Source organism: Sinocyclocheilus rhinocerous, unplaced genomic scaffold (assembly GCF_001515625.1).
Source record: "Sinocyclocheilus rhinocerous isolate Xijiao unplaced genomic scaffold, SAMN03320098_v1.1 scaffold3086, whole genome shotgun sequence".
Lineage (NCBI taxonomy): Eukaryota > Metazoa > Chordata > Actinopteri > Cypriniformes > Cyprinidae > Sinocyclocheilus > Sinocyclocheilus rhinocerous.
Window position 1 is genome coordinate 242,208 of NW_015628507.1, and position 11,753 is coordinate 253,960.

An 11,753-nucleotide genomic window follows, 5' to 3' on the forward strand; every position below is an offset into this window, starting at 1 on the left:
TTATCTCTAATAAGATCGGTCACAAACATAATCCCTGCACAATCTAATGTGTAGCGTCTTATTAACTCACTGTCATGCACTGTGCAACACATTTCTTCTCCCTCTACATGTTTCGTCCATTTTCTCCACTGCTAAAGAAACTCTTAAGCCTCTTAAAAGTCCTCGTCCGTACTCCTAACAATTTTGGACCTTAAGACCTCTTTTAAGGGTTAAGATGCTTTCTGAATTACATGTTTCTTTACTAGGATCTTTTCTTTAATTTTAAGAGGAAACACCCACATTTCTAAGAATTTTCGTAGAATTTTGTTACTACGAGCAACTCTTAGCACTAAGATTTTTCATGAATACGGGCCCAGATGTGCTAAAACATTAGTAAGTTGTCTTTTATTTAAGTGTCAACGTGGTCTCTGCTAAAATTCACAAATGAAAATAGACAAAATGTTGTTGACATTCAGTATGAGCATAGAGCTATGAAACCACATTTAAATCTAGACTCAAAATTCATCTGTTTAACTGTGCATTTATTGAATGAGCACTGTGCGACGTCCGAACTGATTGCACTGTATTTTATGTATAATCATTTTTATAATCACTTTCCTTGCCTTGCCTTGCCTTTAATATATTGCAAGCTAAATGTACTGTTTTCATACACTTAATTATGTAATTTAGAATTAAATGAAAGTGTATTATAATTTAAATTTATATTAAATGCAGTTGGCTAAACTTTGTAGAGCTTTTTTGACCAACTTATGTAGCCTACATCTTTATATGTAAGTTATATGTAATTATTTTAATTGTTCTTGAAATATGTTTAAACTACATTGTCGAATGTACCGACAAGCATTTATGGTAAACTGAAATATACTATAATGTCATTTCTATTGAAATTTGTATGCCATTTAAATATATTTGTAATTGCACATTTGTAATGATGAAGTTGCAATTTAGCACATTTAAAATATATTAACTTTAAATGTAATATCAAACACACTGCAGGCTAAAATTATCATAATTACTTTTATATTTAATATAATTAATGTGTTTTAATGTGCTTTAGGATGTAGCATGTATCTAAATAAGTGTACTTCTTTAAATCGTGAAAAAAGATTATCAAAACAATGACTTAAAATATACTTTAAAGTAACACTTTTAATATGACATTTTTACAAAGTGCACTTTTTTTCATAATATATATTTGCCTTGTCCAAATACCCACACTTGCGGTCTTTGCACTTGACCACTTATATGACGTATTTCCTGTATTTGCCCCAAGTGTTCAAGTGAGCATGTAGACCACAAGTGTGTGTCGAACTTTTCATTAACTGATGGGACACACTTGTAGTGTTGTAAAAATGCAAGTGTTTACATAGCTTTATTTTAATTTAAATTTTAAATATCTACGATTTGAAGCACACTACAAGTGCACATGCACAAGCACACTTCTTTTTCACATACTAACATTACCAAGAGTGCTACATTTTCCTCACTACCACTAAATATTTAAGATTTAATTACAGATTTAGTTAGTTATAGATTTAAAGTCCTTAAAAAACCCTGCTGGAAAATCCAGCTTAAGCTGGCCACTGTGTTTTGGTACATGCTTGCTGGTCTAAGATGGTCATCAGCTGCTGCAAACTACTTTAGCATATCGACTGCCATGTTCCATAACACAGCTTCCCATAGAGCGTTTAAGAGAGTAAGGAAATATCACATGCATTGCACACTCAAATACACACTTACACGCAAATGCACAAACACACACATTTACAGAGGAAGTGAGCAGGCGGGGGAGGAGAGTGAAAGACAGACAGACAGAAGCCCAGAGAGATTGATGACTGTATTCAAATGAATACAGAGAACTGACAGAAACCCAATGGAGCGAAATACTGGCACTGAGAGAGTCTGATGTAAGGCAGTCCAGCACAAGCGCACGCACACTTACAACAACATACAGTAGCACACACGTCAATACAGTGACCCCAAGTGTTCAAGTGAGCATGTAGACCACAAGTGTGTGTCGAACTTTTCATTAACTGATGGGACACACTTGTAGTGTTGTAAAAATGCAAGTGTTTACATAGCTTTATTTTAATTTAAATTTTAAATACTTTGCATTTTAAAATCAACTTTTAAATGTCTGTTCAGTAGTCCCTATAACATGACAATTTTAATTTGTGGTGCTTCTAATTAAGTGATAAAAAGCAGTTGCAAATGTTGTACAAAATAAATATCACCACAACTCATCTTTGCACCAATAAAAGTAAAAACTCTCTTGGTGATGTGCAGAGCGTAGTCCCCCGATCCGCTCTGGATGGCGTCAGGTCTGGCGTACAGCCGAATCTATGACAACGCAACATAAGAGGAGAGAGAACAGAAGTCAAAGTGTTTCAGGTGCTGAATGAATGACTCTTATATGGCTCTGTGTTTATTCCTAACCTGAATTCCCTCAAGGATAACAGTTATGGACTTGAAAGATTAAGTTCCAAGGGTAATCCATTGTGAACATAATCTGCCAAATGCCTTCATCTGGCTTGTGAATTTTGCATTTGTCTTTCAAGTGTACTTTTCTCCACCCCTCATCCACTGAGCAAGGCATTAAAAAGTATAAATGTCACCTATACTCCACAAGCTAAAATCCTTTCATTTTCTTCACAGACTACAGGGAGATGAGCTTCAGTAGTCACTGTTTTTAATTACAGAATTTCTAGTTAAAAAATACACTACCCATAATACCCTGAAGAGAGATCCTACAATCACAGAAGTCACTTCGGCACAGGAAATGGAAATCAGTTTAGCAGAGATTGTCCCCCACATTAAACCACTGAGAATGACATAAAAATAGTAAGACTTAATTAAAACTCAATATATAGTTTTTTATATATATATAATGAACATTTTGTACCACTATTTCTGATTTGCAATGCTTCATGGGATGAGTAGTTCATTCACCCATAGAAGATGTAGCCTACCTTCCAGTTTTCACATACTCAAAATCAAATTGAAGTTCGTCATTTTTGATTCACCTCAAAGTGGGTTGGTTTGATACACAGCCTAATCTTTTATTGAACAACTCATTTAAAATCCTTATTGACTGGGGGGAAAAAAAAAAATATATATATACACTTCCAGAACCAAGGCCACTTGAAAAGTAGGCAGCCTGTTCTACTGGCGTTATGGCACCTTTAAATGAACTGCCTGCACTTTCATGAACCATAATCTTATTGGGCTGTAGCTGCTGAAAACTCCTTCATACATTTATGTTTAAAATTTGCTTATTTCCATCAATTGTAAGCCAGCTGTTTGATAAAATAGCATTTTAGCCATTTGTCTTTGGAAACAAATTAGATTTCCATGAAAAAGCAAAGACAAAGCATTTGCATTATTCTGAACTATTATATGCATGTGAGAGAGAAAGTGTGAGAGGGAAAGTGTGTGAGGTGTGGCTCTGTGGGAAATATATTCCCACAGTAAAAATGATCTTGGACTCTTTTAGCCGAAGGCTGATGCACGGCACGGCTTTCTGAACGGGCATCCATCTAGTCAGAATGAATGTCCTCCTACACTAACAGAGTTACAGTGCAAAACAAGCAGCAGGAAAGGCTTTGTTTCAGAGCCTGGCAGCAATGCACATTGAATTACGTGTTGTTTACCTCACATGTTGCTGGTGTATCGATCAGCTCTGTGTCTGATATAAAGATGAATGGGCGGCACTTAGGGCTGTGGAAATGATTCAAAGTTCAATCAAATCAATGTGATTTTAAAACAACCTGTAATTAGACAAAGCACTCAAGTTGACAATCAAGAGACGCTTCATTAATCAGCCGGTGTGGAGATTGTTCAATCTGACTGCTTCATTTGTTTGTTTGTTTGGTTTTGTTGAAGGCAGCTTGACAGAGACTTAAATGGGGTTAATTGAACTTTAATAGAGAGTCTCTCCGACATTGATCCACTAACAAGCTCTTTCTGGTGAAAAAATGAAGCTTCAGTCAACACATTCAGCACTTGACCTGATATTAACAACCTGTTGAGTTATTATTCTATATATGTTTGACTGTGTCAGATACTTCAGGCGCTTTACAATTCATTTCTCTAAATGATTTTCTAGTTTTACACAATTTGATTCCTTGTTAGAACATCTAGCTAGTCACTAGCTTGTGTTGTGTAGACCAGTTAGTCTGGTTTAACAGCTCAACCAGAATCAAATTAGCATAATTCAGCCTGGATCAGGATGGACATTCATGCTGGTATAATGGATATTTTAATTTTGAAACCGACATAGACGTTTCAAGGCATTTGTATTCTACAGCTAAAATCATGATTTTGTCCAGTAAATGCACTAAACATGCTTTTTGATCATTCTGAGTAATTTCATGAATATGTAATAAGCATATTTAGTATAGTGGTGTTGAATTTTGATTAGATATTGCAAGAACATTTTAATGATAAGATACAGTAAATAAAAACTGACTGACACTAAACCAGTGAATTTAATCATGGCTGCTGTTATGAATGAAATATGCTGCTTTATATTAATTCATTAACCTCTTTCTCTTATTTTAGCAGTTTAAATAATTCAAATTACACCTGGTCAGAAAGGGAAACTCTGTTGAGTGTTAGTATTTTTATGTGTCAGAAATCATGAGTCTGAAGGGCCTGAGGGTCAAATTGTAATACGGGACGCACTAGAGAGAGTCCAATGGTCAATACAGGCGAAACAAAGGTCACGTTCACCAAAACAGATGTGTGTGATGATGAAGACTCAGCATTATTCACACACAGCAGCAGGTTGACTAAACCCTGTAGGCTGGTAAAGAGAAACGATCCATGATTAAACAAACGATCCAAGCTCAGGCTTCAAATCATTTTGGAGAGCGGGCCACAGACGGCACGATTATTTACTGTCTGGTTCGAGAAATACATTTTTCTGTGGCTTAGACATCACTTCCAGAGGTTGCAGAGCATATAGGGTTGTTTCTGAAATGGTTTGGTCATAACTGGACATAATGTGAGGAACGGAACATAACAGTTAAATTGAATTAATTTAAAATTGCAAGTTATATTAGTCTTAATGGAGCATTCAAGTTACAATCTGATTTTACAGCAGAACAACCAATAAAAATCAACAATTAGCAGTTATGTTCATGTTAATGGAGTAGATTTTGTGAGGGAATGTTTAAGACTGTAGCCAAACGAAGCACCTCTAAACCAATGAGCTGAACCACTTAAATTCCCATCAAACTGAATGAGCTGTCCAACACCCAAACAGACCCAACAAACAAACAGAACTAATTAACAAACAGAACCAATAAACAAACACCCAAGCATAGAAAAACCAAACAAAGATCCAAACAAAATAATTTAAAACCAAACAAAGATCCACACAAAATAATTTAACAAACAGAACCAATAAACAATACCCAAGTGAAAAGAGAGAGAGAAAAAAGGTATTAAGTAACAAAACAAACATCAAAACAAAACCATTAAACAAACTAACCTCTTTCTCTTATTTTAGCAGTTTAAATAATTCAAATTACACCTGGTCAGAAAGGGAAACTCTGTTGAGTGTTAGTATTTTTATGTGTCAGAAATCATGAGTCTGAAGGGCCTGAGGGTCAAATTGTAATACGGGACGCACTAGAGAGAGTCCAATGGTCAATACAGGCGAAACAAAGGTCACGTTCACCAAAACAGATGTGTGTGATGATGAAGACTCAGCATTATTCACACACAGCAGCAGGTTGACTAAACCCTGTAGGCTGGTAAAGAGAAACGATCCATGATTAAACAAACGATCCAAGCTCAGGCTTCAAATCATTTTGGAGAGCGGGCCACAGACGGCACGATTATTTACTGTCTGGTTCGAGAAATACATTTTTCTGTGGCTTAGACATCACTCCCAGAGGTTGCAGAGCATATAGGGTTGTATCTGAAATGGTTTGGTCATAACTGGACATAATGTGAGGAACGGAACATAACAGTTAAATTGAATTAATTCAAAATTGCAAGTTATATTAATCTTAATGGAGCATTCAAGTTACAATCTGATTTTACAGCAGAACAACCAATAAAAATCAACAATTAGCAGTTATGTTCATGTTAATGGAGTAGATTTTGTGAGGGAATGTTTAAGACTGTAGCCAAACGAAGCACCTCTAAACCAATGAGCTGAACCACTTAAATTCCCATCAAACTGAATGAGCTGTCCAACACCCAAACAGACCCAACAAACAAACAGAACTAATTAACAAACAGAACCAATAAACAAACACCCAAGCATAGAAAAACCAAACAAAGATCCAAACAAAATAATTTAAAACCAAACAAAGATCCACACAAAATAATTTAACAAACAGAACCAATAAACAATACCCAAGTGAAAAGAGAGAGAGAAAAAAGGTATTAAGTAACAAAACAAACATCAAAACAAAACCATTAAACAAACAAATACAACTAAAAATAGCATCCAAACAGAACTAAATGACAAACATGCCAAACACCCTGACCCAAGCAAAGCCAAAAATGCACAAACAAATAAAATCTTTCAATTAACCGAACAAAGATCCAAACAATACCATTAAACAAATAGAGCCAAGATTTAAACAGAACCAACAAACAAACAGAACCAAAAAACAAACATGCCAAACACTAAATTGCCAAAAACAAACAAAAAACTTTTAAACTAACAGAACCAAAATCTAAACAAAACCATTAAACAAATAGAACCAAGATATAAACAAAGCCAACATTCAAACAGAACCAAATACCAAACACTCAAGCAGAGACAAAAACAAACAGAACATTTAAAACAGAACCCAGATCTAAACAGAACAATAACCCAAATGCAACCATTAACAAACAAAACCAACATCCAAACAACCAATAAACAAACAAAAACAAATTAATGCATTAAAAAGAAAAAAAGAATGTAAGCAAACAGAGACAATAAACAAACAAAACAAGTGAAACTTGGTTCTATCCATCAGGTTTTAATTGAACAAATGGATGGAAACATGTTAGGCTATAATATTACTGGATGTTGTTATTTTTCTCCACCTATGCAACCTCGTTTACATTACAAGAAAAGCAATTTCAGAGGCAGACAGAATTATTACATTTGGATGAAAGATTATGACAACAAACCTTTTTTCTTCAGGAAAAACACACTAATGAATCCTGCACAATTATGTGCATGTATAGTGAATAGTATTATGAATAGTATGTAATTTTGTCATTAATATAGAGATAACAGGCCATAAAAAAGTTCCAAACGGCACTTCTGTTGTTATTAGTTTATCCTTAAACCCATCTCACTAATCATTTTTCATTTTTTGCATTTTTGTTTGGACTTATGTACTTATTTTACTGTAAAGGATTGTTAAACAGTAGCCTCATTTTTTTTTTTTTCATCATGGCTCATTAAATCCTAAAGTACAAATATAAAGACACAGCTGTAGGTTAGATGACGACAACAAATAAGCCTGCGGTTCTCAGGAAACATAATCTCAGGCATCATTACTCTACTAAACATGCGGAGCATTATGCTGGATGTGAGGAAAAGATGAGTCGAATGCATTAATAACTGTGTAACTGTGGCAATAAATGTACATAGTTAAAATTCATTGTTGCAATAACCCAAAGTAACACTGTTCAACTGCCCCCCAATGGAGAACACCACCTGGCTCAGGTAATTTGGGATTGAGACCCCTCATCTAAAGCCTTAAAACCTGTAATATATTACGCCCAACCAACCTCTGCAGAGTCTGATGTGATTTTTACACGTGTGTGTGTGTGTGTGTGGTAGATCAGTGTTTCCCCATAAACCCAGAGTAATAACTCCACTCTCCTCTGCAACGTTCCTCTCCCACGATCTTTCCTCTTGCTCCGCACAGCCGAATAGTTATGATGAATGGTGCGAGGGGGCTGCCCAGCCGCTTTAATGTGATTGATGGGGGCTGCTCGCTCGCGGCTAACCGCTACAAGCCGCAGAGTGGGTATAAGTGCCCCAGATAGAAGCACACACTACAGTCAGCAGTGATATAAAGGAGAGCGCGGTCATGCTGAAGGAGATCAGAGTAATTACACTAATATGAGGAGGAGGCCGGCCAAGGGCACACAGCAGGAACCACTGAGGAAGCCGTCAGGAAGTGTCTACTATGACAACAGGGCTTTGACTGAACGTGATATCAGTAACACGACGCATAAACCATGTCTCTCTGTTGGCAGACAGATGATGCCGCTTAGACTGTGATGATTCAGCGCCAAAAAAATAACATTTAAGTGCATGTGATGAAAGTGATACAGCAAATATTATCTTAATTGCTATAATTCACATAAAACATGTTCATATGATATATAAAACCTAGAAGAGTTTGTCATGAACACAATCCTGGACACGAGCATAAGTGAATGCGTGTTGCACATGACTACTATCCTTTTAAAAGCAATTATATGACGTTGTAGACACTGGACTAATGTTAGTGGAGACAACCCTTTCCATTTACAGCACATCCACTGTGTAACCATTATATTGACTATATAAACTTACAGTAAGCTTCATATAAACATATCCACTGTGAGCAAGATAAAAGCTCTGTTCCAAAACCTGCTGTCTTGGCAGATGCCTTTTAAGGGAGCATCCTAAACGAGATGGACCCTCAACTACAGTATATAAACAATAGCGTTCTACAAATGAGACGTTATCATGTTGCTAAGCTATTCAATATGCTAATGAACAGAAAAGCATAGCTTGTGCAAATATTGGGTAATCAATTTCTAATTAGATTAAACTGTTTTATCAATACTTTTCAGTATTTAATTAAATATATGTACTCATACACTACCAAAAAGATATAAACGAGCCAACAAAGAGGTGTCTAAAATTTCCCCAGCAGACCCAAGAAGTGACAAACGAACCTTTTAAATCAAGTAAGGGTCACTGCAGTTGTGGAATAATAAAATCTCAGTTTACTGTTTCGAACTTTGAGTTTTAGGGGCTTTAAATGCGACTCACCACAACTCCACTGTCTGTAACTGCTTCTCTGTAGGTGAAGTTGCACACGGCCCAGGCCAGGTAGTACGTGGACATGCGGGGCGTCCTGGAGAAATGGTTGGTCACCCATCCGTCCTCGTCAGATGTCGAGGCCTCCACTGGCATGTTAGACAGCGACTGATACGAGCTCTCGTGTTTCAGACTCACTCTGAATGTGGCTTTATAGATGGGCTCGTCGAAACACGGAAAGGCCTTTCTAGCGTGAGTCGGTGAGAACTGCGTCACTGCAAGAAATCTGCAGAATAACACCAGGAATAAGAACATGAGAGAGAGTTGAGATGAAAAAATCTCTGGAAAAATATATGCTATTTACATAGCCCAGGAGTCTACAGTGAAAAGTCATTTCACCTGAACTTCATTAAACTGGTTGTCACATGACTTTCCTGAATTCAAATTAGCTCTGACTGCCATCCCTGAACTCATCGCTGTGCATTTTTATCTCACTAATGAGCTTCCTGATGTGAAGAGGGACAAAACCGATTTTTTTTAACTTTGGCAACTAAATCACATCAAATGTCAACATATAAATCACACCAGAATTACTACACAGAAATAATGATATATCTGTCACAGCTGTAAACATTAAACCCATCTGCGACAGCATTAGTCAACAAATTGACAGCGTGAACCAATTTAGACGACAAGGAAATAATAAAAAGCTGTCAAATTCATCTTACATGTAGTTGGATTGGTAAATGTTAAGTGAATCATTAATAATCTACACATTTACCACATCAGAATCACATCTGAGTCTGAATATCATTATAAGTCTAAACTATAAACAGCCTTGGAAGTTTTCTATCAAAGTTAGAGAGCAAGAAAAGCGGTGAGCTGCATTCCAGAAAGCTGCATTAATGGACATTAAAGCCCGACTCACAGGGAGATTTGGCTTTGACCACCCACAGCATGACCAGCAGACGGGGGAGGAGGGTTTTCTGCTCCTGCATTTCTATCACAACTTTTTACTCTCATTAGCAGCCATTCATGCAGTAGCAATGTATAATGAGTCTATAATGTCCCATCTGTTTACCTCCCCTTCATTCTGATATTTATAGATGCTAGTACCATTTAAACATCTTTACACTATTTAAAGAGAACAGTTGAGACTGTGGCAGGAGGTGATGAGAAATCAGACGACTAGCAGACACACAGGAGATTCGACAGGGATGTCAGAGTGAAAATCCCTGCAGCGATACACATGGAGGCGTTTGAGTTTGTTGTCTAATGTGACACGGCTGTGCCTGAAAATGTGTGAAGGATGAAGGAAAAACTGATAAATCTCCAAAAAACACCAGATGATCAGATGTCGGTTTGAAGTGAACTAACAACACGGTTCATGTGGCCAGGTCTAACTACATAAACACGGGTATTTTCTCAATCCTGCGAGATCCCCGCCGTTCAGCGTTCACGAATGTACGAGCAGCCAGCAGGCGCTGATTACACTAAACTCAATGATCTTCACAGCCTGTGGAGCTCAGAGCTGCTGCGGGACGCTGTCTGAACATCAGTGTGCTGAATTTATCTCAAACGTGCTCTTCAATGGACCTCACAATATCAACACCTCACTTTGTGCTGAATCAAACATGGGGTTGTTAAAGAAACGTTACACTGAGCCCTTGACATGCTGTTTTGCAGCTGAAAGCAGGAAGACGTCCAGCAGTTATTGCCAAGACAGAAAGGCAACTGGAGGATGGACAAAAGGTTTATGAAGTGTGTCCATGAAAGCGATCCCTTCAGGGTAAAACAAGGTTTAAACATGTCTCAAATGCAGGAAAACCTGGGGCAAAGATTCAAACATGAGCCATTTTTCCCTCAGAGGACAAAGAGTCAGAAGCCAGAAAACAAGAAATACTGAGTGTTGTCTAGCTGAAATCACTCTGAATATGAGGATGTAAATGGCTGTAAGACACTATAATTAATACATATATGAGCTTAAAGAGCTGAATAATATGATATTGGGTGATCTGTTGGTTTTCAAAAATTAAAATGGGTTGCCTTAGTGTGAACACTAGCACATTTCAACCGAACTCCTAAACCCAACTGTCTAATCTCACTTTTTATATATTGATGCATTATGGTAATAACTGTATAAATAGTTAAGATAATGCTGCAGGTAATTTTAATGTAAATCTAACTCTGTGTGCATATTTATGAATGTTTAGCACTGTTCTGGAAAACTTCCCACGGTCACGTCTCAGTGTCTGACAGTAAATGAATCGTTGAGCGTCGCATCAGACAGAGCTGTGACTTCAGTACCCAGAGATTTGACTAGTGTTTATTCAGATCTACATGACCTCTGACCTCCCTAAACAGCGAGGAACAGTGACTGTCTGAGACAGAGACAGTGCAAATTACATGCAGACAGTAGTGTTAGAGTTACAGGTGAACTGCCTACTCAGTTCTCAACCGTAACCTGAATGTGAATATTATGAATCAAGAACCAGAGATTATATCTTGTTAATTTTAACACATGCTGTAATAATATTTGGAAAACAGCAACATTTTTAGCCTTGGCAGTTGTGTTTGTAAAACTTATCACTTCCATGTTGTACTTGACACTTTGCTGACATCCTGACCAGGGTTTGAAATTAACACCCGCCAACCCGCCAAATGCGGGTAAAAATCAGCTGTGGCGGGGAACGCTGTCAAATCACTAGCCAATTTGGCGGGTTACTTTTCGTAAATTATGTTTACTAATTAATTT

General features: G+C 37.1%; 1 protein-coding gene across 1 annotated transcript in view; it reads right to left on the minus strand.

Moving 5' to 3' along the window:
- Window positions 1–395: 395 nt before the first annotated feature.
- The window catches only part of LOC107737852 (thyrotropin-releasing hormone-degrading ectoenzyme-like), a 14,390-nt gene continuing 3,032 nt past the window's right edge, over window positions 396–11,753 (minus strand). Inside the window, exons 2-4 of the mRNA XM_016549478.1 lie at window positions 9,011–9,284; window positions 2,269–2,340; window positions 396–410 (exon numbers count right to left, since the gene is read on the minus strand). Of these exons, the coding sequence (XP_016404964.1) occupies window positions 396–410; window positions 2,269–2,340; window positions 9,011–9,284 (361 nt within the window). The remainder of the gene's footprint in view (window positions 411–2,268; window positions 2,341–9,010; window positions 9,285–11,753) is intronic.